The sequence below is a fragment of the Fundulus heteroclitus genome, unplaced genomic scaffold (assembly GCF_011125445.2).
Source record: "Fundulus heteroclitus isolate FHET01 unplaced genomic scaffold, MU-UCD_Fhet_4.1 scaffold_146, whole genome shotgun sequence".
In the NCBI taxonomy this organism is placed as follows: domain Eukaryota; kingdom Metazoa; phylum Chordata; class Actinopteri; order Cyprinodontiformes; family Fundulidae; genus Fundulus; species Fundulus heteroclitus.
In genome coordinates this window covers 293,602-320,976 of record NW_023396558.1, presented here as the reverse complement: position 1 = coordinate 320,976, position 27,375 = coordinate 293,602, and the positions used below count along the sequence as shown (strand labels likewise).

The 27,375-nt window shown below is 41.2% G+C and overlaps 1 protein-coding gene across 2 annotated transcripts; it reads left to right on the top strand.

Moving 5' to 3' along the window:
* The first annotated feature begins 5 nt into the window (after positions 1-5).
* LOC105936446 (E3 ubiquitin-protein ligase MARCHF6) lies at positions 6-27,015 on the top strand. 2 transcript variants are annotated; one of them, XM_012877311.3, is made up of 26 exons: positions 6-236; positions 2,253-2,352; positions 3,498-3,571; positions 4,432-4,575; positions 4,670-4,742; positions 5,912-6,092; positions 6,501-6,759; positions 7,040-7,098; positions 8,613-8,645; positions 8,869-8,920; positions 9,059-9,117; positions 9,237-9,317; positions 10,201-10,269; positions 10,412-10,486; positions 10,659-10,793; positions 10,892-11,011; positions 13,582-13,682; positions 13,811-13,948; positions 15,071-15,263; positions 16,337-16,406; positions 16,965-17,146; positions 17,236-17,370; positions 19,165-19,254; positions 20,572-20,704; positions 21,102-21,237; positions 23,922-27,015. In XM_012877311.3, the coding sequence occupies exons 1-26, from the start codon at positions 218-220 to the stop codon at positions 24,004-24,006; spliced, it is 2,796 nt and encodes a 931-aa protein (XP_012732765.2). In that variant the 5' UTR covers positions 6-217; the 3' UTR covers positions 24,007-27,015. The 2 variants fall into 2 exon arrangements, with proteins under 2 accessions (XP_012732765.2, XP_012732764.2); XM_012877310.3 differs by having other exon boundaries at positions 7-236; positions 7,037-7,098.
* Positions 27,016-27,375: the final 360 nt, after the last annotated feature.

Here is a 27,375-nt window from a genome sequence, read left to right as displayed (position 1 = left end):
CACGCGTTGCTGCTCCGAGTAATGTAGTGACCGCTAGCCGGATAAACTAAGAAGTAAAACGAGCTGTGCCGACGTTGTTAAACGCGCGGAAACGTGGCTGGTTTAAAGTAACTACGGCACTGAGATGTTTGCTCGGAGATAGTCGAGGGCTGCCGCCGCTTTTATTCCCGCTGACGGGCTGCCGGAGTGGAGCAGGGCTGCTTAGCAGCCAGCAAAGATGGATACCGCAGACGAAGGTAGCTAATGTTGAAACTTAAATTATTTTGTGCAGGGACTTGTTATGCCTGTCGTCTGGAAACTGGTCTCGGCGTAGTCCGAGTATGTCCTTGACACCACGGACGGTGCCAAACGAGTTCTTTATGCCTTCTGAAATGAAGGCAAACGCTGAGTGAAATTTCAAGAAACCGTTAGCCGGTTACTGTTAGCTCCGCTGCTAACGGGTGTTAGCTCCCATCTGTTAGCCCCGCGCTGGAAAAACAAACAGTTTGGTTGCTGCTGTTCGACATTTATATACACAATATGAAATATATAAATGTCCTGTTGGAAACCCCGGCAATTGTCACGACTGACCGTATAAGCCCTTGCAAAGTTTTTTTCGTTTCTTTTCTGAAGTTTTTAAAGATAAGGTTGATCAAGTCGCACCGTTATCAGACGGTCGAGTACAGTAACAAGCTAGCCGCTCATCCCATTATTATAGGGTCATGTAGTTTTACTGTGTCTGCACTTTTACCACATGACGAGACCAAGTTTCTAAGTGTATGTTGGGTTCTGTTCAGTCTACTTCCCAGGGTATCATAAAACAACATCACAGCTATTGTCTGCAATCGTGTAATCTCCAAAATGGCCCAACTGACAAGCTGACGATCGTGTCGATATTCTTCATAAGCACCGGGGGCATTCTAAAGGCCAGCACACAGCCCGCATCACCCGCTATTTATAGTTGCTTTATTTTGGTCACTCAACTACAAAGGTAATCCTAGAGGATCAGGCTTCTATTGCGCTGTGCTCATTACCTGCCAGTATAAATACCCCTTTTTAAAAAAAAAAAAAAAAAAACGTTTACTTTTTAAGCTTTGCGTCTAAGACACACAAGTTTATAAGCAGGCTGTTAGATTTTTCCCCCCAGATCTTTTGTTTCTCCAAAGGACAAATGTCTAATAACACCACAACAACAACAATAATAATAATAATAATAATAATAATAATACTGCAGTAATACATATTTGCACCAAAAAATACATAGCTTTTAAATGTTTAATTATATGTCAGTATTTCTGGCTATTGACTTACCATATGAGTGCACACTAGGGAAAAAAATGTAACTGAAATTCTTATTTGGGTCTTCAGCATAGGGCTGGGTGATATAACTAAAAATAAAATCTCCAATTTTATTATACCAGATCCAATTAATAAATTTTTTCTCTCCTCTTCGTTTCACAAAAAGAAATTAAAGAAATAATTTTATAAACTTGCTTTCATGTCAAGCATTTCTTCTAGTTGACCTGAATTCAAAGTGCAACTAAATACAAGCTGCAAAACATGCTGGTAAAACAAGATGGCGGCCCTGGCCCTAAACATTGAAAATATAACCAAATGTTTGCTGCTAGTGCTATTACTAGCTAGAACAGGCTTCATTTCACTTGTGTAACTTCAACCTAACTTAAAATAGAAGTAAATGAATAAATTAAAGTCCCTCTGTGTCCTAATGGTTACAGCATTGTGCTTGCGCTCTGAGAAGGTTGCAAGTACCGGGTTCGATCCCTGCAGACTGCCGCTGTGGGTCCCTAGGCAAGACCTGTAGCCCCAGATTGCTCCCTGGGTGCTGTGCTAGCTGCCCAATGCTCCCTAAGGGATGGGTTAAATGCAGAAAACAAATTTTGTTGGAATGTATAATTGCAGTGACCAATAAAGAATTATTATTATTATAAACATATATATGTTGCCCTACTTCAAGATGAACTGGACGTGTGGCACTTTAACCGGTTCTAAAATAAAACATATCACTGGAATATATAGGATATTGGAAGAACAGGAAAAAAACCCGTTTGCATCACAAATGCAACTATAAGCAAATAAACTACATGATGAAATAATCCATGATTTCTATAGGGAACCCACAGTAAACGGCGTTTCGTCATACGTTTACCGACCTGCTGCTGATTGTATTCAGGCAATCTGGACGAGCCAATAAGAGCGAAGTGCTGAAATATTCGAAGCCTTCCTAATTTGTGTTTTGTGTGCCTGTCTTACAGCGGACATTTGTCGGGTATGTCGCTCAGAAGGCACCCAGGAAAAGCCTCTCTACCATCCCTGCGTTTGCACCGGCAGCATCAAGTTCATCCACCAGGAATGGTATGAGAGGGAATACGCTGCAATAAAGATCCATTTAGCTTAGTTACTGATGTTGCTCCTTATGTCAAAGTGTTGTTTAAATGTGCATGAATATTTACTGAAATCACATTTAAAGTTAAACTGGTACTACTATATAAGAAGGCTTCCTTTACAGAGGCTTCTAAATGGTTTGGAGATATATCATAATTCATTCTGTAAACACTTTATAAATCATTAATAAGTGTTTATTATGCTACTGCATAATAAAATTGTCATGAATTTTTTTTCAGTAGACATCATCACTAGTTGGTCCTGAAGAAACGGCTCTGAGTATCTGGACTTTGTGTTCAATCTTTTTTCTCTCCTTCACCCAAAGTTTAAAGGTCGAGAAAGAGACAAAACTGTCAGTTTTCCTGCCTAATGGTGAGCCAGATCTATATAAAATGGCTAAAACATTTCAAATTATATTTATTTAATCTAGAGTTGCTATACTAAACATTTCAGTCTAAATTACAACCTTGTAAGTTCAATAAGCATTTGTAAACATGCTATGTATTATTCTACTTTATTACTGCATTATAAACATCCACAACTATCAAAGGGAGCCTTAATGTAAAGTTTACACCTTGGCATTAAGTAGAATATTTCATGGTCCAGAATGTTTACAAATACTTATTGAGCTTACAAGGTTGCACTTTAGACTGACATTTTTTTAAGGTAAAATATTCCTATCTTATCTTAAAAAACAAACGTGAATTTCTCCAATGTGAGATCAATAAAGCCTATCTTATCTTATCTTATCTTATCTTGAATGTTTAGTATAGCAACTCTAGATTTGAAACATTTTAGCCAGATATAGATGTGGCTCACTATTTGGCAAGAAATCAGTCAGTTTTGTCTCTTCTTTTTTTTTTTGTCCCTTTCCCTTTATTAATGCATAATAAGTTAGTGATGATTTATAAAGTGTTTACAGATTCATAACATATCTACAAACCAGCTATAAACCTCTATAAATGGGGGCCCTATTTTGAAGCGGTACCGTTAAACTTAAAATGTAACACAAGAAAGCTCTTACGATTATCATAAATGGCACAATTCTTCACTGTGGGCACAGAATGACCAGTAAAACGGGAGCGAGCTCATCCTGTTGCCTTTTGTCTTCACAGCTTACTGCAGTGGCTGAAACACAGCAGGAAAGAATACTGTGAATTATGCAAACACAGGTTTGCATTTACACCAAGTGAGTGGTTCTGTACCAAACACCAACAGTGACATGCAGAAAGTATTCACACCCCTTGTCCATGGTCCTGTTTTTGACACATTGTAACCAGAAGATTAAATGTGTTTTATTTGAATTTTATGTGATAGGGGGGGAGGGGGGGCTGTAAGCACAACAGCAAAGCTACAGACATTGCCGTCCATGTAACTTGAACAGCTAAGCGAGCAAAGCCTTAATCAGCTCACAGTAGTGAATACACAGTGACCTGATGGGTCAGGGGTAAATCCTGTTTGAAGTTTGCCACAAGTCATCTAGAGCAGAAGTTCCCTAACTTTTCAGCCTGCGACCCCCAAAATAACAGTGCCAGAAACCCCATTTTGGCCAGTGGGATTTTAATTTTTTTTTGGAAATTATGAGAATAAAATAATATTTTTGTAGGAATTCTTACCAAAAAAAGAGCAGCCTTCCCCCTGCATCTTGTAAAGTTATGCTCTGCTATCTGTTTCACAAATAAGGAAATGCTCAATCTTTTTTTAGCACATCAGCATCAAATCATCCTGTGGCTGTATTTGAAAAGTTGCTGCTTACAGACGCTCTCCCTCCCACCTGACTGAGCTTTAGCGTTGTTCCAAGTCCCAATAGGGTCAACACATTAACCCAAAAGACCACGGCTTTTAGATTTTATGTGTAAAAAACCAAATTAAAAAGCATTTATATTTCTTCTTCAGATTTCTGTGCTAATTTGTATCGGTCCATCAAACGGAACAGCGAAATCCGTTAGAGTCTGTAGTTGTAACATGGACAGAATGTGAACAAATGAGCATTTGAGACCATTCAATGAACGTGACTACGTGATGTCACACTTTCCCGGTTTTCTCCAGTCTACTCTCCAGACATGCCATCTCGTCTGCCTGTCCAGGACATCTTCGCAGGGCTGGTCACCAGTATAGGAACAGCCATCAGATACTGGTTCCATTACACTCTGGTGGCCTTTGCCTGGCTCGGTGTAGTGCCTCTTACAGCATGTAAGTCACAGAAATGGCCAATAGAAGAATGGAGAACAAGCTTTTTTTTTTTTTTACTGACGTCTCATCCTTTTGTTCTGTGTTTCCCTCACAGGTCGCATCTACAAGTGTTTGTTTACCGGCTCCGTGAGCTCTCTTCTTACCCTGCCATTAGATATGCTTTCCACGTACGTTGGGGCCGGTCCTGCTCTTTCTGGTTGTTGAAGGTCTCCGCAGACCGCCGTGTTCGTGATTCGTTCCCGGATGCTTTAAATAACCGAAACGACTTTTAGATCAGGCGAGTCATCACCCATCTGATCTAAAAGTCGTTTCGGTCCTGTCCTGATTCCCGCATACGGTATAGACACAGTGAACCCAAGATTTAATTATTGGTGCATTCTGCTGCAGTTTGTTTGGCGTTTTGCAAGCTTATTGGAAAACGGCAGCTTATATGATTTCCTCTTTCTTTTCTTTTACACCAGATGCACTGGTCACTAGGGCCGGATGATAATTCAACAACAATATATAAAAACATATTCTATGGATAAAAGGGTGAATAAAAAGTTCAATAGAACAGTTTTCCTTCCTTTTGCATTCTAGCCTATCATGTAGGTTAATACTAGAGTCATTACATCGTCCCAACCAATCACAAACGCAGACCAGGAACACTCCGTCACCAAGCCTCAAAGAGTACAGAGAGCGCGTGTTCTGGTTAATTTATTTAAGACTTACAGTTTTAGTAAAAACTTGATTCTTGACATCAGTGCTCTTTATTTAAAAATGGATCACTAAGCAACAGCATAAAATGGCCAGGGCTGCACTTGTATTTTTTAATAATTATCGATCGATATGATTTCTATTTATCAATCTGCTTTTTTTCTATATGGTCCAGCCCTACTGGTGACTGTGCTGCTCTCTGGTGTACTCACTGTTCACCAGGGCTCCCCTCCAGTCTGAACAGCTCTAGAAATAGATTCAAGGAATTTGCAATTCTGAAGAAGTTTAGGCAACTCAAATGGATTGTGAACGTAATGTAATGTCGTCAGTCTATTCTAAATCCAGTTGTGTAAGACCTTAGGCCAGCCAGGAAGCCTGCCTACATCTGAACACTGTTTACTGAACACTGTTTAACATAAATTTATAGGAACGCTTTGTTTTATTCCAGAAATAAGCGAGAATTCTGCAGAAGATGTGATCTGGGAAAGTATGAGAGTTTAAAATGAGAAATGTCTGGAAACCCTCGGTTTACTTATCTTAACAGCTTGAAGCTTTTCTATAATTGCTTCTTTTATGGTCTCACTACCTTTTAGTTTGTTGTACCAACAAAGGCAAACTTGAAGCTTTTTCTACTTTGCAGGCAAAACCTGCTCGCTGACTGCCTCCAGGGCTGTTTTGTGGTCACTTGCACGCTGTGTGCCTTTATAAGTCTGGTGTGGCTACGGGAGCAGATCGTCCACGGCGGAGCCCCTCAGTGGTTGGAGCAGCATCAGCCCCCTCTGGTTCCGAACCAGCCCGACGGTCCCGCACAAGCCAATGAGGTGAGCTCGGTTTGAGCCGAACGTCCGGCAGATTACCTTTTTATTTGGCTGCGCATGGCGTCGGACACGTGGATATTTCTTACACGGATATGCCACAACAGTAGGAAGCTGATAAACCCCAACTGGATACATATTTATCCTTAATGGGATAAAAACAGTTGGTAAAAGGTAGAAAATTTTGCGAACGTTGCTTGCCAGGTGAAGTCATCTCTTCTGAGACGTTGCAGCCTTTGCCAAAGTGGTTTTAACTGTTAGAGGGAAACTAGCTGCTACCACGTCTACGAGTGAGGGCGGCTGATGTGAAAACGTTAAAAACGAAATGTGTTCCGGATGAAGGCTTCGCTGCAGAGGACGAACCATAAACCATCTTTTTTATTTTATTTTTTTATCCAATTCATGGCTGCGCAGGACCCGGCGGCTAACGTTGCAGTCGATCCCCCGGCCGCGGCGGACGGCGCAGCGGCACAGCGGCCTGCAGAGCACGGTCCGAACGAGCCGGCCCGGGCCAATCAGCAGGAGGCTGGCAACAACGGAGACGACGCAGAACTGGACGACGACGAAGGAGAGGATGACGACGACGAAGACGACGATGGGGAAGAAGATGACGACGAAGAGGAGGAAGAAGGCAGGGAGGAGGATGCTGCTGATGCTAATAACGGAGGGCAAGGCGAGTAAACATCTGTGTTTTATTCTTGATGGCTCCAGGAAAATATTTGAACGCTTTTTCTTAATTCTCGCTTGTCGGCTTATTGCTGAACCTCAATAAATATTGAGAAATTAAAAGGTTTACGGCTAAATGTGGTTAATTGAGCCTAAAGTAAAAATTCAAAGATTTCAGGCTAGAACAGTCTGCATTATATTGCAACAATTTCCAAACATTTGGAATATTGCCGTAACTCTTTCCTGTTTTCCTCTGCATGTTTTGTTTTTTTTCTTCTCTGCAGAAGATTTAAACTGGAACGCGCTAGAGTGGGACCGAGCAGCAGAGGAGCTGACCTGGGAAAGGGTGGGAATCTTTTAATTCCTTCTGTCTTCTGGCACTTTATTACTTCTAAACCACAACATTTGGCTAAGAAAGAGCCTAGTGTACCAAACGTCCCACGCTGACGTCCCTTTAAGACCCAATGCACTAAAAACCCAAATGTCCATCTTTGCCACGTGCGCATCTAACACTTTGGGTTCGCGTGTGTGACTGCGCTACCAGATATTAAAGCGGTTTTAAAGTATTTATAAAAACAGCAGCCTCTATCTGTACATTCTGCGACAGATGCGCAGGAGCTAGGGAGTTCATGCTGTAACCAGCGGGTTGCTAACCTGACTCATGCCAGCTGTATGTCGCTCCGCCTAGCTCCACTCACATACATCTGGGACATCGCTCATAGAAAGTGATTTCTCCAACCAATTTTATGGTCTGGCCAATCAGGACGCAGGGCTGGAATTTCATAGATGTGACGTAGTGGAGAAGCCACCGTGACGTGAGACTGTTTTGATAGCAATGGCGGCTCGCATAGAGGAAGCAAGCGTTAGCATTGATGCTGCTATTTCTTCCGTGTTGTCCAATCTACCTAATATTGTTTCATTAAAAGAACATCAGAGAACGGCTCTGAAGGCTTTTGTTGGTGGAGACGATGTTTTCGCCCTTCTCCCGACCCGATTTGGCAAGTTTTGTTTTCCGGGGCTTAGCGGTTAGCGGTTAGCGCTAACCATATAAGGAGGCCTTTAGTCCTCAACGCGGTCGGCCCGGGATCGACTCCGACCCGCGGCGCTTTGCCGCCTGTCTTTCCCCCTCTTCCTGTCAGCTCACTGTCAATAAAACACGTGCCACTAGAGCCGCAAACACATACAAAAAAAAAAAAAAGTTTTGTTTTTTTCTGCGTCGCTCTCAAAGCGTCACGGGTTAGCTTCGGTGTGAGTGGTTGAAATAGCACGTCGATAAAGATGACAGACAAGTGGCTTATCCAATCATATGCAAGAATTTTTGATAAGGCCCAGCCTTCAATAAAGGCAATTCCTATGGAGGTGTCCCAGATGGATGTGAGTGGAGCTAGGCGGAGCGACATGCGTCTGGCTTGAGTCAGGTTAGCGGGTTGCCGGTCCAAACTCCTGCTGCGTCGCTCTCAGTCGTTGTGTCCTTGGCGGTTGTCGGTGGGCCGATGTATGGCAGCTCCGCTTCTGTCAGTCTGCCCCGCTGCAGCTGTGGCTACAATGTAGCTTACATCCGTCAGTGTGAGAATGACGCACTTTGGGGTCCTGATAAAGCAGCGATACAAGTGAACCATTCTAGAAAATGTACATTTCCTTAAGGCTGCTTATGTCTCCAACTCCCAACATTTTCTCTGACAGGGGTTAACAGCTGGAAAGGATGAAACAGCGACTTTGCCGTACCACGTTGTCTGCTGTGCGTCCTGCTGTCTCTTTCTCTCTGGCAGCCTGAACGAGCTGCAGACATGTCGCGCTGACGCGTTTTGAGACTTGCCCAGTGTTGTTTTTGACATCGTTCTCCGTGTGTGTGTGTCTCAGATGCTCGGACTAGACGGTTCCCTTGTTTTCCTGGTAAGTTCCCTCCTTCACCCAAAGTTTTAAAGTCTTCTCCTAAAACGAGCGGAAACCTTCTCATTTGAAGCTCTCTGGTATTGTAGATTAATGTGCCATCCTCGGAGGAACCTAAAGAGCAGGATGTGAACAGTTTCCATGAGGACGGCAGCGCCGCGTTAAGCTGTGTAAATTGCTCGGAATATTTCCTCACGTTGTGCCTTGTTGTGTTTTCCTTTTCAAGGAGCATGTTTTCTGGGTGGTGTCTCTCAACACACTGTTCATCCTGGTGTTTGGTGAGTCCAGTGGGTCTTTACAGGAAGCATTTGTCACTTTACCTCCACCATGAAATGAGAACCTGAAGCTTCTTTACAGTCAAGAGAGCCTGTCTGCTTTTTCTTTTTCTGTTCTAACAGCTCTTTGTTTTGCTCTAGCCTTTTGCCCATATCACATTGGCCATTTCTCAGTCGTTGGAATGGGCTTTGAAGACTACGTAAGTTCACTGGAATACACAACGAGCTGCTATCAAAGTCTGTCTGTCTGAGGTGTGTTCAGCTAACTGCCCCGTGGATGAAATGTATTTAAAAAAAACCCGCTTTCTTCTGTCTGCAGATCAAAGCATCACATTTCGACGGCCTCATCACCACAATTCTGGGATACATCCTCCTGGCTGCTGCTCTCGTAGTCTGCCACGTATCCTCTTCACACCGCAAATCACTGTTTTTGTAAACGATTAAAAAAGAAATCTGAAACGTATCAGCACTAACTGGTTTGTAGAGTTTAAGTCGGCATTCATGTCCTACAATGCCTTTCAAAAGTATTCGCATGCCTTGAACCATGGCACGTTTTGTCACATTACAACCACAGACATTTTGGGTTTCTTTTAATTGGCCGACACAAAGAAGCCATTCAGTGTGAAGTGCAGGGAAAAGCATGCGTAGTTTTTTACATTTTTAACAAAAATAAATGAACCAGCTCTGTGATTGACTGGCGACCTGTCCAGGGGGTACCCTGCGTCTCGCCCCATCACCTCTGGACATCGGCTCCAGCCCCTCACAGGCCTGTATGAATGAGCGGATATAGACGATGGATGGAGCTCATTCGTCTTTGCAAAAAATATCTCAAGCTCATCCAGATATGACGGACAGTGTCGGTCACGTCTCGCCATAGACTCTCAGTGGGATTTAAGTCTAGATTTTGTTTCTTTCCTGTTTCTTCCATTCCATTGTAGCTCTGCCTACAGCCAGTCTAACTTAGGATTAGTTGACTTCAGAGCTTGTTTGACTTAGGGTTAGCAAGAAATATGGGGCCCATCACATAAAATATCAAACTGAATATTGAAATATTGAAACTGGCAATTTTAATGTGACAAAATGTGGAGAAGATTAAGTGATAAATATCAGGCACCCAATAGATGTCAATATTGTCCTTTTTTAAAAGGTTTTAAAAGTCATGCAGGGCTCCTTACAGGTGTATTGACACACTTTGCTGTCAGTTTTTTTTATGAAGGTCTAAAATTGCAGGAAAATAATAAAAAATGACAAATTGTTTGAGTCCTTAACTGTGGGTGCTGTAGGCGTTGGCATCGCTAGTGAAGTTCCAGCGGTCCAGGCGCCTTCTGGGTGTCTGCTACATTGTTGTCAAGGTAAACATGAGAAGCGCTGCTCAGCATCCTCACACACATAGTTTAATTTCTCTTTACAGCACTAGTAAAGCTTTCTGTGTTAACAGCAGGATCGTTTTGATGAAAAACGTAATTTCAAGGCTCTTTTTTTTCCCTGCCTCAGGTTTCCCTGCTGGTTGTCATGGAGATCGGCTTGTTCCCGCTCATTTGTGGCTGGTGGCTCGACATTTGTTCCCTGGTAAAGCAGAAACGTGGAGTGAATGATCGTGTTACATCTTGGACATTGATAGAGGATGCATGGAGATTAAATGTGCACATTTAGTTCAAATTTAACACTGCTTGGGCAAATTTTTTATAGGCAATCTTTCTTGGTCGTGAATAAATTTTAAAAGGTTATATTTTCATTGCAGGAAATGTTTGATGCATCTATAAAGGACAGAGAGCAGAGCTTTGACTCCGCTCCAGGTACCACAATGTTCCTCCACTGGTTGGTCGGCATGGTTTATGTCTTTTACTTTGCTTCCTTCATCCTTTTGCTCAGAGAGGTAAGTAACGGACACATCCACTCGCAGTTCTGAAAAAAACACTTTATTAAAAAAAAAAAATAACTGTGATCCAAAATCTAAATGTTTTGTGTGAGCAGGTTCTTCGGCCAGGTGTGCTGTGGTTTTTGAGGAATCTGAACGATCCGGACTTCAACCCGGTGCAAGAGATGATTCACCTTCCAATCTACCGACACCTCCGGAGGTTTATACTCTCAGTGGTCAGTACAGAATAAGAATGGGGAAAAAAAGCTTTTATTATTCACGGTTCCCCAAAAAAAACCCAACTATGCCTTTTTACATTTTACTTGTAAATAGATTTTAGATATTTAAGGAGTGTAAATATTTAAAGTATATTTTGGAAATTACTGTTTTTAATTTAGTTCAAGGACAGTGGACATATATTTTGTTTAAAAAAAAAAGAAAAATTGCATTAAAAGATTATTTTGAAGAAGTTAAGTATTTTACAGCACCTTAATAATGTTACCAGCGATAAAGACGAGTGTTAAAGCATAAAACATCGCAGAGTCCCACATTTATCACTCATTTGTATCTTGTGCATAAAACATGCATTGATGAGACTCTTTTTTTTAATGTATTAAAACCTACCTAGGGAAATCTTTCATATTTTGTCTACTTACCATCTCCATCCATCAATTTTCTAACACGTCTATCCCTCATGGGGTCGCGAGAGGTGCTGGTGTCTATCTCCAGCTGTCAGTGGGCGAGAGGCAGTGTACACCCTGGACAGGTCACCTGTCCATCACAGTACAACCTTCATATGTTATTTGATTTTGTATATAAATACAAAGCTATTGAGCTAATGCCCATCAATGAAGTCCAGTATAGTCGATCACCTTCAGCAGTAACCTTATATGTAGTACTTGAATAGAAATACTTCAGCTTTCAATTTGAGAAAAAATAGATCTGTGATGTTCGCTCCACCAGCAATTTTATTAATTCTTGCAAGAATGAGAACAGAAGAAAACGGTTTCCAAAGCCCTCTGCTCTGCCTCCGCTCTAACTTAGACACAGAGTGCCTCATGGTTATATCATTGTTGTTCAGGTGGGAAGTCACTCAGCAGCAGTGAAACAATAAAACAGGGAAAGCAAGAGGCCTGGAAATCTTCAGTTTGGCTCTAATGAATAGGCTTATGAAGTCCTCCACAAGGTGGACTCCAGAGATTTATCTCTACGAACCATGAACCAATGAACATCAGGGAGGACTGGATCCCTATCTGCATCTGGCAGATTATGATCTCTGCAGAAATACATCCCATAAATCTGACCTTGTAGCAAGCAGAGGAAGAGAGGACACTATTTTCAGTTTATACAAAATATCAAACAAAGAAATAAATGTAAAATTTTCCAAACACATATGTAAATAAAATCCACCTGTTTTGTAGTTTAATGCCAGTTTAAATGCAGCTGTTCTGTTTATTGGGGAACAAACGGCATCATAAAGACCAAGAAACACAGCCGACATGTCAGGGATGAAGCTCTGGAGAACTGTAAAGCAGGGCTAATGCTTTGAGCATCTCTGATTATTAAACAATCATCTAAAAATTGAACACTATAGCACAACTTAAGACTTAGCAAGATGTTAGACTTAGACAACTTTATTGTCATTTTGTATGTACAGAATGCATACAGAAGAGATTTCGTTGCATACAGCTTATGACAGTGTAATGAGATTGCAGGTGGGATAAGGTAACATTACGATATAAAGTGCAGCAGTGATCAAAATGTAACAATGCAGGAGGAAGACAGTTTGCAAATAGTGTGCAGAAGAATGTTCAACCATGTTTATCGTGCAAAAATAATGGTGCAAAAAGGCATTTGTGTGAAAAGGTTAGGTGCAGTGCAAAATAATATGGTGCAAAATGACAAGTCCTGTTCTTGCCGAACAAAAATGCAAAACACACAAGACAATTCATTAAGTCCTAACATCTCTGTCCTGGGCTCGATTTTAGACACCAATAAAACATTTAGGTATTGGCAAAAAACTGTAGGGTTTCTTTAAGCACGTTTCTAGAAGCAGTAGAGGTACAAAAATGTGCAAAAAGGGAATTTTTCACTACAGGTCACCTTTAATTTGCAGTTTTTATGGCTGTTTTGTAAACAAAGAAAATTTGTAGCTGGAGCTTGTCTTGGATTTTATTTTCACCACATGAGATCTTAAAATAAAATAACAGATTAATATCAAATCATACAGATCAGACTTCACCTTGTAAAAGTGCAAAAGACATCTGTGCTGTTTCAGGACACTGGAAGAGGGCTCGTGATGCCCCGCTCACTCCATATGTACTACAATGGCAGCATTCTCATAAATAAATATACAGGTTGCTGTTCTTGTCAATTCAGATCATCACTTCAAAAATTAAGAGAAGAAAGACCCTGTTGGGATTAGTTATTTGAAAATGTCAACAATAGTGATTTCTTTTTCATTCTCCTGATGGCTCATGCAGGCTTGTAATGTTTTATTAGTTGGTGAATTTTGAAGCTTGCTAATGTGTGAACATGTCCAACATTTCCGATTACGCTGACATGATATATTGTGGAAGATGCTTAGAAGCTGATACATGAGGCAAGAGTAAGCCTGGTGGGAGAAGCAGTACTAGAGAAAATAACTGCAGAGAGAATAAACGTTAAAGTGAAAGATTGTAGTTTTCTTAGCATGTGTTTTCTTTTCATGACAGATGTGTTTTGCAGTTCGTCTGGACTTACTGCAACGTAACAGAAGATGTGTTTAACACTGGTAGTAGACTCTTGGATGTGTTTGCACTTCCAGGTGGTGTTTGGCTCAATCGTTCTGCTGATGCTTTGGCTTCCAATCAGGATTATTAAACTCTTCTTCCCAACTTTCCTTCCCTACAACGTCATGCTTTACAGGTGCGCCAGACCAATATCATGTCCTATTCGCTGTTCATGAATTGCTAAAATGGAAAGCATCATCTGTCTATATTAACTCTTATGTCATGAAGCGACTGGGAAACTTGTTTGGGGCTTTGTTTCCACAGTGACGCTCCAGTCAGCGAGCTGTCGCTGGAGCTGCTGCTGCTTCAGGTGGTTCTGCCTGCGTTGTTGGAGCAGGGTCACACTCGCCAGTGGCTCAAACGTCTCGTCCATGCCTGGACCTTCACAGCTGGCTACGTGCTGTAGGTCTTATACACAGCGTCTTCTCCACATACAGTTTTAAGATTTATAGTTGGAGACTTGGTCATTATGGAGAGCCGTTACATACGTTAAATAAATAAATACTGTTATGATTAAATATTTAATCAAATGTCCCCATGAAATAAAACAGAATATTTATTTAAAAAAAATGTTTTTTTAGCTTATTTTGTCATTTACTGATTTATTCAGGATCTATTTATTTATTTAATTCAAGTTTTATTTATTTCCTGATGGAATTTTAACAGGTGAACTGTGCTAGTGACTACAGTTTGTTAACTCTCTGGAGTTAACGACACACTGTGTGTCAAGTTGACTGGTGTAGTTTAATAAAATCTATACATTAAACCAATGATATTTTACAAAAAAAGTGTGCAATTTATGGTAAATGGTAAATGCCCTGTACTTGTATAGCGCTTTATCATGTCTGACAACCCCAAAGCGCTTTACACTACAGTCAGTCATTGACCCATTCACACCCTGACGGTGGTGAGCTATGTCAGTAGCCACAGCTGCCCTGGGCCAGAGTGACAGAGGCGAGGCTGCCATACATCTGACCTCTGACCACCGCGAAAGGGCCCAGAGGTCAGCTAAAACGCTTAACCTTATACAGTGTTAGCTGACGCTAGTTAGCGAGTGCTGCAGTTCCTTTGGAGTGGAGGAAATCCTCACTCCTGCTCTGTTTATTCACTCCGCAAACCTCTGACCAGAGCCGCCTCACAGAGAAAACTCCGCCCCCTGATTTGAATATAAGAACATAAAATAAGGAGTCTGAAATAAAAATGGGATTAAAAAATAAATCCATGAAATGCGCAAAGTAGCTTTACTTAAAAGTGGCACAAAATAAAATTCCATTATGAAATATAAATAAATAAATCTTGAATTAAATGACTAAATAAAGCATTTAAGAAATTACTGAATAAGCTAAGACATTTTATTAAATATATATTTTGTTTCATTCCATGGGAACATATTTTTATTTGATGGCATATTTATTAAAGTATATTGATTTTCATTAATATTGTTAGCTACAAAAGTACTATAGTCTTTGTTAGTCCTTTTTTGTCTTGATATCATAAAGTAGCAAATAAATGTCCTGCCTACAGAGACCTTCACTCATACCTCTTGGGGGACCACGACGATGACGAAAACCAACCAGATAACCCCCCTAATCGACTAAACAACAACCGCATCCCTGGCCTCGGGGAGGGGCTTCATGCCGCCCACCAAGCCATTCTGCAGCAGGGCGGTCCTGTGGGGTTCCAACCCTACCACCGGCCCCCCAACTTTCTCCTCAAGGTACTTTAAAAAGAAATCTTACACCCAAGCCAATCTCTATATTGGTACCGTATCGTGTTACCGTATTGTTCGGACTGTAAGGTGCACTTAAAATCCTTTAATTTTGTCAGAAATTAATGTGCCTTATATATGATTACCGTACTTTTGTTTACTGGCCAATTTTATGTGGTAAAATGCGCTCACAAATCAATTATAATATGTAAGTATGAGCAGACCGCATCATCTCCTTACAGCCAGCTGACATTTCAGACATTCATAAAAATACTAGCTTTCTTACCGTGCCACACGATTACCAGTGATGATTCTGCTTAGCAGTGTGATGAACCTCAGCGTCTGTCGTTGTTTCTTGCGTCTGTAAATCCTTTTTTAGACGTTCGTTTGTCTTATCCACTTCCCAAAAGCCGACTCTGTCAAGTAAATTCACCAAAAGTTGCTGTCTTCGCCTGACTCTCCGCAAACAATGAAATATCACAATTATAACAAGGCATAACTGCCTGAATGTTACGGGCACTGCCATTTTGATTCCCTCCTTCAATCCCAGAGAACAATAGTACCACAGATCGTCAGTAAGAGACAAGGAACCAAGGAACCGAGATGGCGTGATATGTAAACGGTCATCAGAACTAAGCTCGGCTTGGTTAACTGATCCAAGCTCGGCCTGGATCGGTTTAACAAGGGTAGTGTAAATGGGGCTTTTGTCACTACCTGATCTGACCCCTGAGCTGTCTACAAGACTGCCTGACTGTAATGTCTAAACTAGAAGTGCATTCATGTAAGGCAGGCCGTGCTCGGAGTACACACCAGCAAAAATAAACCAAGTAAGTTAATTAAACATAAAAGTTAAGTTTATTGTGGCCTTATATTAGAAACAGGGCAGTGTAGTCCAACTACTCTGTCCTCCCAACAGAGACAGACAGCTCTCCCTCTCAGGAGAGAGCTGTGTACGCGGCGGTGAGGAGTGATATTACACACATTATTTAATGCGGCTTATAATCCGGTGCGCCTTATGGTCTGAAATATACGGTACTGGAGTTCTTCTAAATTCTGATTTTGTTTATTGTGTTCTTATTCAGATCGTCCTGCTGGTGGTCTTCATGTGTGTAACTCTGTTACTTGCGAGTCTGATCTGTCTTACGCTGCCAGGTAAGCACTGAAGCACTCATGGATTGGCACAAAATCAGAAATGAGACCCGGCTTGGTTGAGTTGAACCAGAGTTTCACACAATCACAGATTATGTGGAGAATCTGTGATCACTAATTTTGTAAAACGCTGATGTGCCGATACCCGTTTTAGCCCTGTGGGATTTTTGTTCCCTGGGATATAACTAACATATAGATAGATGTTTTTTCCTACTTTTTTTGTTGAATTGGAATTGAAACGTTCTTTACAATAAAAACATTCATAGTAAAATAAAATGATGATTTTTTTTTTTTTTTTTACAAACAGCCCTGGCTGACAGAGCTGTCTGTATTTGCGCCACTAAAAAGCTACAGATGCTGACGCTGTCTTCTTTGATATTGCCTGATCACTTTGGTTCCTCACCTAATATAATAGAAAACAGTAAAACGACCGAGATAAAGTTCTTAAATCTTATTTTATTACCAGTAATTGTTTTTTTTTATCTCCCACTCCGTCTGCGTAGGACTTTTCCTCTCTCTCTGTCTGAGACGATGTTTCCTCTGCTTCGTTCTCCTCCTCAGTGTGTGCGGGCCGCTGGCTGATGTCTCTGTGGATGGGCAGTGCGGTGGTCCACGAGCTCTACACGGCAGCCAGCGGTCTGTACGTCTGCTGGCTGGCCATCCGTACCGCCACGGTGCTGCTGTCCTGGATGCCGCAGGGAAGGACCGTCATCATGGTCAAAGTTCACGAGTGGACGCTTACGGTAAAGTGCAGGCCCGTCTCCGCGCCACAGACGACAGAAAGCCGGCTCACTGAATTCCAGTCTCATGTTGATTGTTCTGGCGACCGCAGATCTTTAAGACCATCGTGGTAGCCGTGATGTTAGCCGGAGTGATCCCTCTGCTGTTGGGTCTCCTGTTTGACCTGGTCATCGTCGCTCCTCTCCGGGTCCCTCTGGACCAGACGCCTCTCTTCTACCCTTGGCAGGTACGAACATACAGTGTGTGAATATGTGAAATACAGGGTGGGGTCAGGTTAGCTGTTTTTTTTATCATTTTAGTTCAGTTTCTTCTGCCCCATTCAGACAGGTTTACATGACGTGCTTGTTGCTTTTGAATTTTAATGATGTTGTTTTTTCTGGCAAAGGAGCTTAAAATGAATTCCTCCACTTAGTAATTTATCATGTAGAAACCATCTAGCATAATATTTCCTCCTTTTTTGTTTCCTAAGTACATTTTTTTTCTTTTTAAGAATACGTATTTCTATTTTAGGCTTTTTTTTTTCTGTCATTAGAGGACTTACGTATTTGGATTGTTGCAGCAAAGTGGTTCCAGTGCTGAACCAGATCTGGTGTTACACTTACTTCCTACCAACCAGTTTTCTAAGTGGTTCTAGAAAAGAACCGGTTTGCTTTCCCACAACCCAAGAGCCCACTTGAAAGCCTTTTATTAAATATTTCATCCAGTAAATATTAACGCTTATTTTTTTTGGGTTTTTTTGTAGAGGACAGATGGGGCTAAGAGAAATTTGAACTACACAAATTAGAATAAATATCTCAGCATAAATGCCTTGATCTCAACAACTGGATTTCTTAATGCTGTCGGTGAATGTTTCGTAATGCCTATTCTCTCATCTCAAGGTTGGACCTAGAAAAGACCAAGGCTTCGTTCACACTGCAGGGACATGCGACCCAAATCCTATCTTTACACCCAAAAAACATTCGATCTGTGCTACTTCTATATGTGCTACTAATTCGGATGCGTATCAGATATTTTTCAAAGTGGCCGTAGTCTGAACGGTCATGTTGCATTTTATCTCCTGTCTCTCATTGCACATCTCGCAGCAGCAGTTAGCGCTCCATAAAAGACCGTTGTTATGATGTGGTCCTAATATTGTCCACTCCCATTGCTCAACAGCTTTCTAATAATAACAAGGAGAGATGCCGGCTGGGATTTTTTATTTTTATTTATTTATATATATGTTTTTTTTACAAAACTTTATTGAACACTTTTAGAAACAATTATAGTCACCATTACCTCCGTAAACAGTGCTCTGCTGTGTGACGTCTGTCTCCTTCTGTTAGCTGCGTATGCGGGTCGCTTTGCAGTCTCGAACTGTTCAGACACAAGTCTGATACCGGTAGCATTTAATAGTAACATCAGCGACCACCTCAAAAAAATCTGAATTGAGCATCAAAACCTGCAGAGTGAACGTAGCCCATGTTTATCAGTGCCACATGTTGTAGCGGTGGAAACAAAAAGAACTGGTGCCAAGCGTCCTCTAGAACCAGTTTAGTCCCGGAACCAGTTTGGTGGTCACCATTTTAACCTGTGAAGGATAGAAACTAGATGGAATGCTTTCTTATGATCTGTGGAGAAAGGCCAGCATGTTTACAACAGGAAACAGAAATAGAGATAAAACGCTGAAAAATGATAGTTATAATTTTATAGTGAAGTGCTTCTTTTACAATGCTTCGTTAAGCTAAGTGAGGCATTTATTCCACTTTTACAATAGTGCAACTTTACCGAAGCAAGGTTCAATGTTTTCAAATGCTGTTTTTCTTTTTTTCTTTCTTTTTTTTTTTATAGTTGGGACATAATGGCTTGTGCATTAAAATCTGCTTTTCAGCATAGATGTGGTTTAGCAGCACATCTGCAATTTGTTACTTGCATTCAAAATGAACTCACCAAAAATAGCCTATGTAAGCATATTAAGGCTTCGGAGAACAAATGCTGAACTTTTCCCTTATCTCAGTGTGTTAACTGGCTTCTTTTGCTGCAGGACTGGGCCCTGGGTGTCCTTCATGCCAAAATCATTGCGGCCATAACGCTGATGGGGCCCCAGTGGTGGCTTAAGACAGTCATCGAGCAGGTCAGTCTCACTTTCCTCCAGGTTCCACTCATTCAGAAAGAGGAAAATGGCTACAGGAATGTCTGAAGTATGATTGAATTACTGGCACATTTTGTCAAATAAGAAAGCACATCTTTTTGCACTGAACTTTATTAGTTAATCAGATCGATCCGGTTCCTAACAATATAATTCCCTCTGTGATGTTCTGCTTATTGCTTGTTTGAGACATAGAATACTGTAAACTGCAAAAAAATATACTCTGATTGAAAAGAAGCGCATTCTCACCGATGCTTCACTTTATAACTTTGTCTGTGTATCTTTTAAAGATGGCAGCAGAGGTAATTGTACCGTCAGATCAATGATTATGTCAAGCAGCTCACTATTGCGTACCAGTAAACAGCCTCGCGGCGCCATGATTCATTCCTAACAGGAAGTCATTTTTGAAGGATTCTGATTGGCTGGCATAAGTTTCAGTTTTGCAGTACACTGCCCTCTATATGTCTGCCGTGTTTAAAAAAAAACGCTCCGTGGCGTATTTCTACAGGTTGGTCAGGATGAAAACTTTTCTAAAAACCTCTCGTATGCATGGTATTCATTTTTATAAACGGCGTAGGGGAGATCCCCGTTTTTCTTAAAAACCCTGGTGCGTGTGGACTAGGCCTTACCCATTGTTTGTTCTAGTTAAATTATGTCCAATTGCTAAATAGTGGCAGTAGTTGTAGTTCACTACTTTTTTTGTGTGTGGAATATGCATCAACAGGCATTTTTGATACACATATGGCACCAAGAACTGTGTGGTGAGCTCAGTTGTATTTAACACGGTCGTCTACAGGGTTTTAAGAATGACTAAAAAGCGTATCGGTTAAATAAATATATACGGCAGAGACATCTGCTGTCAGCCAACCTGGACTTAGCTTTGCTATAAAAAAAATCCATATCAGTTAATGTCTGAATGCATTTTCTCAATTTGATGTTTTTATTAAAATACAGAACTTAACATGGCCATCCGATTTCCCCTTTTTCCTTAAATTATGACTAGTTGGATCTGATTTTTGCTGGTTCTGATCTTTCAGTCTCATTTTTGAAAAACCCTGTTTCAGGTCAACAATTAAATGGATCAAACTTTGACCATGAAAGGAAGTCCTTGATATAGTTAGTAGTTTTGATTATAAAATCATCCCCATGTATGTGGTAAAGTATATACTCCCAACCTTTAACAATTTTTTTCTACCAAACCCAGAAGTGCATTAAAGAAGTTGTTTGCCTTTCTAAGTAGAAAATGAAGGAGTTTTTCTTTTGGAGCTTGGAACCCAGTAAGCATCCCTCCCCCTCCTGCAGGTGTACGCCAACGGCATCAGAAACATCGACCTTCATTTCATCGTGTGGAGGTTGGGCGCCCCCGTCATATGTCTCCTGCTGCTGTCGCTCTGTGTGCCCTACACCATCTCTAAAGGCATCACGCCACTGCTGGGTACCACTCTCAATGTCTCTTTCATGTCTATATGGGCTCAGGTTGAACATTTTAACATATTTTTATACTCCAGTGAGTAAACTTTGCTGCCTGCTTGTCGTTGTAGTCACCCTATCTTGAACTAACTAACTTCTAGGCAGGGAGAATTCAGTGTTGTTTGTTCGATTCACTATTTAAGTCTTCTCTAAGGCTGGAATACATTTTCAAAGCATGCTTTTTTTATTTTTTTTTACCCATCTTTGAAGGTTTTCTGTTTTAGCTTTATGTGAATCATCCCAGTTAATGATTGCCAATGATTGAGTGTGCCTTTATTCTGCTTTATACTTTATTTATCTGCTCATATGCAGACCCTTTCCATTGCTTCATTTCTTTGTCTTCTTTTGTCTTTTTTTTCCAGGAGTGCAGCCAGAAATGCAGATACTGGTGGAGAGGAGAATCTATCCGTTCCTGCTGATGGTGGTCATACTGCTGGCCATACTGTCCTTCCATATTCGGCAGTTCAAACGACTTTATGAGCACATCAAAAACGACAAGTGAGTTGAATCTAAGATCCATTTGAATGCCTTCAACGTACAGCTACTTGCAAAAGGACTTTCTGAACCTTTTCACCTTTTGTCACCTTCCATCTACAGACTTTCAGGGTGTTTTATTAGCGTTTTTGTCTTATAGACGAACAGAGTAGTGCGTAAATGTCAATAACAGGTTAAAAGAGTCATGGTTTTCTACATTTCTTTTATAAATCTAAATCTAAAAAGTGCAGCCTGCTTTTGCATTAAGCCTTCTGACTCAATGCTTTGCATCTTTTGGGGCATGTCTCTTCCAGCCTCGCAAATCTATCGACTGATGTTTGTAGAAATTGGCAAAATTCCTCAGATTCAGTCAGACTGGATGGAGATCAACTATGAACGTAAATGTCTGCGTATTACCACAGGGTCTAAAGACCAGACATGACTAGACATTTCTTACACATGAACATGCGTTGATCTAAACCAGTGGTCTCAAACTCCAGTTGTCGGGGACCAGTGTCCTACAACTTTTTAATGGATTTCCTTTTCAACACGCCTGACTTAAATATTACCTGAGTAGCGGAGCTATGCCAGTCTTAACTGAAGGAAGACACTTCAGCCATTGGATTCAGGTGTGTAGGGCAAGGGACACATCTAAAAGCTGCGAACATGGACCCTCGAGGACTTGAGTTTCTAAAGCAGCCGTCTCATTGTGGCTCTGGCTGCATGTTCAGGGTCGTTGTCCTCCTGGAAGGTTAACCTTCAGCCCCACTCTCAGGTCTTTAGTCGCAGTTCCACCTGTTTTCCCACGCCCTGTTCGTCACATTTAAATGTGGGTCTTATCTGACCAACTTTGCTCACTAGCTTACTATGACTCCTTCATGGATGGTGATTGCTAACAAGTCTTCCTTTGTTTTGTTTTTTTGGTAAATTAACTTTATACTCTCCCCTTTTACAGAACGTCCAAATGTATTAAATGCTCTAAATAGTTTTGTCTGATCAATGCTCTCCTGGCCTGGCCAGGTCAGTTTATTGGTAGGTTTGCAGTTTGCCCTTTCATCATTTTCCAATTTCATAGCTTGGCTCCTGCTAAGACGTTTAGTACGGACCTTGCTGCAGTTCATAAACTGCAGTGTGATCTTGCTAAGAGACAGCTGTTACATGAAAATATATTATTATCTAATCCCAACGACCCTGTTTAATACTTTAGAGCAGGGATTCCCAAAGTGTGGTGCGTGCACCGTGGGGGTGCGCAAGCTGCCACTAGGGGGTGCGCGAGATGAAAAATGTAATGGCGGTCTGACATTGTTTTTTTCCTCACATCATAAGACGTGTAAATAAACATTACCTTAGTAAAGATTAAAATCAAAAACTGTAAATTTAACCAATCAATAAATAATGTATTGTAATGATCCGTATTAGACTTTATCGCTAAGTGCTGTTGCACACTTACTGTTTCTTTAAGTATAAGAAATGTGTGGCTTCCAGGGGGAGGAGTGGTGGTTCAGGGAACTGGCAGGTTACTCTGTGAAAGCTGTCTGTTTGTCCTAAAATAAAGTGCTAGCAGCAGAACAACGGTCTGGTGCTTGGGTGTCATAAGAGAACAACACAGTATTCACACGAAAAATTATTTATTTAGAGGAAATCTTCTACGCATCATTTTAAAGATCCGCATTGTGCTGTATATGCGCACCTAGTTTATGGCCTCTACTTCATTCATTCTGGCAAATATGCTCCCTGCTGAAATCGGGGAAACGGTCATGCATCTAAGGTCAAAGTTAGAGATGAAGGAGGAGAGAGAGAGAGAGAGAGAGAGAGAGAGAGAGAGAGAGAGAGAGAGAGAGCGAGAGAGAGAGAGAGAGAAATTGGAGGCAACAGAAAACGAGCGAGAATCAGACTCAAATTTGGGGGCTGGTACCTGAAATAAACAAAGTGAGAACACATGCTGGTAGATCATCAGAGTTTAGTCCGTGAATCCACCTGGATGGTCTCTGCTTCAGAGACGTTTCAGGTTGTCTGTGGAGGCGTGGCCGATCTGAGTGCGTCAACCCGGTTGGGACACGGAAGGGGATGCGCGGCTAAAAAAGTTTGGGAACCGCTGCTTTAGAGTTCTAAAGTTCTAAATACAGGAGCTTTAATGACCGTTTACTTTCTTCTCAAACGGCAGTATCAGTCTTTAAGATGCTTCGCCTGGGTTGTAGCATGTGAGGGCTTATCATGACCTTTTCCGTTTCACCGGTCTAATAGCCAACATACCTCCAAACAATGCTTCTGCCTTTCAGACTGAAGAGGGTTGCAAAGGACCTGCCTTATGGCATTTTTCCATAGTGTGAAGCTTCGCTCAGCATCTTACTGTTTTGTATTTCAGCCATTGTTCTTCAGGTGAGCCGCTGCCAGGGAGGAACGGAATGTTTTTTGTATCTGCAGCGGCGGAGCTGCCGCTTTTCTTACTAACAAAAAACGTGACAAACCTTTCTTCCACCTCACTATTATGCACGTCATTGATTTGGTTGATGGCACACTTCCCAGTAGAATACAGGTTGTTGTTCTAATTGGTTAAAATGTGAAAAGGTTAAGGGGAACTAATACTTTTGAAAAAGACTACAACAAGCTTGGGGTTCCTGTTTTATAGAGATATATTACGGTAGGGTTGGGATTGGGATTGATGTAAGTGTGGTGCTTCGTGTTTCTCATTCCTTATCGTCCATCAGATACTTGGTTGGACAGCGATTGGTGAACTACGAGCGGAAGACGGGCAGGAGCTCCGCCCCTCACAGCACCTTCTCACAAGCCTGACACCGCTGCAGGAGGACTGGCGCTGACTCCCCCTGCCTCACACCGGGGGCCATCAGCAGCTCCTCTGTCTGCTGTTTCTTTTCTCATCTTCAAACACTACATTTAAAACCTCTGACTGCAGCCTCAGCCCCTTTCTTCTCCAGCATCTCCCCCCCCAGTACCAGTCTGGGAAGCAAAGACGTTGACAAGTGAAGGCACAAACTCTGCCTCCGACGTTTTTCATGTGAGGTTGAAATTGTGAACAAAGTCTTTAAGCTTGTTAAGCTCTCTGCTGGAATCAAACTTTGCAGACTTACGAATGCGCTCCCCCGGCCCTTCTGATCTAGTCCCCCTGCTCAGGTGATGTTTTTGTTTTACTTTCCAGAAGTTTGCTTCAAATTCAGGTCGGACGAGCAAAGCTTTTACCTCAGAATGAGCTTCCCTTTGAGGATTTTTGTAGAATAAATGCGTCGTCCTTTACATGTTTTTTTTTTTGTTTTTTTGTTTTTTAGAGCTGTGAAGGAGATCTTTGGACTTTGGTTGGTTTATTTCCAAAGTTCAGGTCTCAGACTCAAAGGATCTCCACGGTAAAGAGGGCGGTGTTGAAAACTGATGGATGGGGACAAAGAGAATCTTCTGACTGAGAAAAGAATTTGTAAAGAAAATAAGTTTCTGGATGAAAATGTGAATGACATGGTTTTCTTTTTATGATGTCACTCTTGAGTTTTAGCAGTAGGCTGCTTTATAGCTTGTTTTTAGACATTTTCTAACCGAATCATTTTTTTTTAGCTGTGGGCAAAAAGAGTGGAACAAGGCTGGTTTATATCTTACTACATCAAGGTTGAGCCCAAAAGAAACACACAAAAACAACAGTTTCAAATCGAAATGAAAAGACTAAAGAGGTAAAAGCAACAGCTCAAAAGAAGTAACACTTCCAAGAATATCAGTTTTCAGACGTAGAAAACAACCATGTTCCTCTTTTTTAATTATTACTTGCTAAGTTCACAGGGTTTCGTTGAAGGAGGGGTGCAGCGTGGTGTGCGTCGAGCTAATAACAGCTAGCGTGTTAGCTTTTTAGTTCCCGGGCAGGAACTTTACTCACCGTTTTTTGTCGCTCAAACATCGACGCATTTAAAATAAACAGATGACGGGTAGCCTGACTTACAATACGCTGGGGGAAACCCTGATTCATAAGAAGTTCTTAATTTCATTAGAATCTTTTTTTATTCAAATGGTTTGTTGACAACATTGTAACAAAGACACTGTTAGCATTAGCAGTTTAAGCAGGTGAGTAAAATCTAGGTTTTATCCTGGTTGGAGTGCTACCTTAGCAGAGCTGACTCTTACAATTCAAGCCCCTTCTGTGTCTTGCAGAAGTATTTACAGCCCCTGAACATTTCCGCAAAGTAGATTGTGGCTGTTATGTGACAAAAAAAATGACAAAGTTCTGTAAAACTGAGCCACTCAGTACATCTTTCATTAGTGGTCGGACCAGAAGCTGCACAGAGGCGGCGTTTCAAAGCTGCTGCTGCTTTCCCTTTAAATGTGAGGTTTGGCGCATGCTGTGCATGGAAATGTTGAGGGAGACGGAGGCTTATGGGCAGAGATCAGTCAAGAGGATTCACTGGTTCACTTGTGCGTTTTTCAGATCTCAAATCTAGCCGAACTTAGCTTGAGCCCGAAACGCTTTACTGCATTTGACAGCAACGGAACAGGAAACCAGAGGTGGACGCTCCACAGTCGGCAGCCTAAAAGTCAGATGGTTCAAGCTCCAAGTAAAAGGCAGCTAAACGCTTTTATATTCCTGCGTGCATGATCACATTTCAGAGTATGGAGTCATGAAATGATCCATGTACATCTGTTAACCAGCCTCTAGAAGTCTGACTCCGGATTAGCTGCAAGAACAAAATGTGGTCCGGAAAATATCACCAATAAACCTGCATGACAGTTTTGGTGTTGGTTTGTTTTCTAACTGTATGGTTTTTAAAAGTCTGACGTTATGTGGGTTTAATTTCAAATACATCTCACTACATGCGCGTCGCTTTGTATTTAGGGGAAAACGAAGCTTAGGAAGTGCGCTCATGTAATGTTGGGCAAATCTCCTTTGCACGTTCCACTTCCTCCGTCACCTAATAATCATAAAACACTCACCTGCGCATGTGAATATGAAATCTAAACGGCTGCTGGCCGCTAATTCTCTCACGTGTTGGACCAAGTTCTCCGCATGGCTCCGCTACGCTTTCTCATTTTCAGCCATGCTCTGTGTACACAGTTACTGACCCGTGCCGGAGATAAATCACTCAGTCGAGATGCTTGAGAAATGCATGAGTTGTTTTTTTAGTGACTAAAAAAGACCCAGCCCTTCTCTGACTTCCTATTACTGCCAGTGAGAAAAGTCACATTTTCTGCTGTGTTCTAAAACCCTAAAGAGACATTTAATTTATTTTTTAGTTTTTTTTTTGTTTTGTTTTTTGGATCAGTAATGGTCACGAAGATTAAAAAGGTGTTTATTCATTGTTTTACTGTGTTGCACTTTATGTTCCAGTTGCAATCATTTCAATCTGTTCAAAGAAAATCAACATAGCTGGATTTGTGTGTTTCATGAGACCGATGCTGAGAGACACCTGGATCTGACGGTAGCGACTCCCTGATTTAACCTAAAGGATGAAATGACTTTGGCATCTGTTTCCTGTAATGAGTTTTACATTTGAGTTGCTATTAACTACTTCTCCGCTGCGGCGGATCCTGAGTTTTCCTTTATGTCTAGTACCTGTAGCTGTGCTGCTGTGTGGAATGCTCATGTGTCAGAAAGGTGCTATAAAGTGACCTTTTTTAGTAGCTTTGATCTGAGCTGGACGTATTGAATTTTAATGCTGAATTTCAATTTCTAGAAGCAAATAATTTCTATTTTTATATGTGCAAAAAAAAAAGGCAGTGGCATGTACTGTAACATAAAGGTAACAAAAAAAAGTAGAAGTTTTATTGATTTGATGATTCTGTCATATAAACAATAAACAGATGTTAAGACTCTGCAAGAGTGTTTTTAACCATTTCACAGCTTGTGACGATGGTCAGAATAAATTACCTTTTTTAAGTTTAAAGCTTTTTAAGCGTATGTATTGAAATTTAACAATGTGCATTAGAGAACATGGGTCCGCCCTGTACATTTTCCATATTTAACTAGGGAGGAATCATTTTCATTCACACGCCCTCAGGGTAACGTTTAAATTAAGGAACAAATACACTGATGTTTTCTCAGCTGACATTCAAAATCTGCCTCAGGATGATATAGAGTTTATTCAAGGAGTATTGTAAAATGTGTAAAACAAAAAGTTCCTTTACTGCAGTAACATATTTGAACATTGGCTGTTTTAAGAAAAAAGCTTTAAT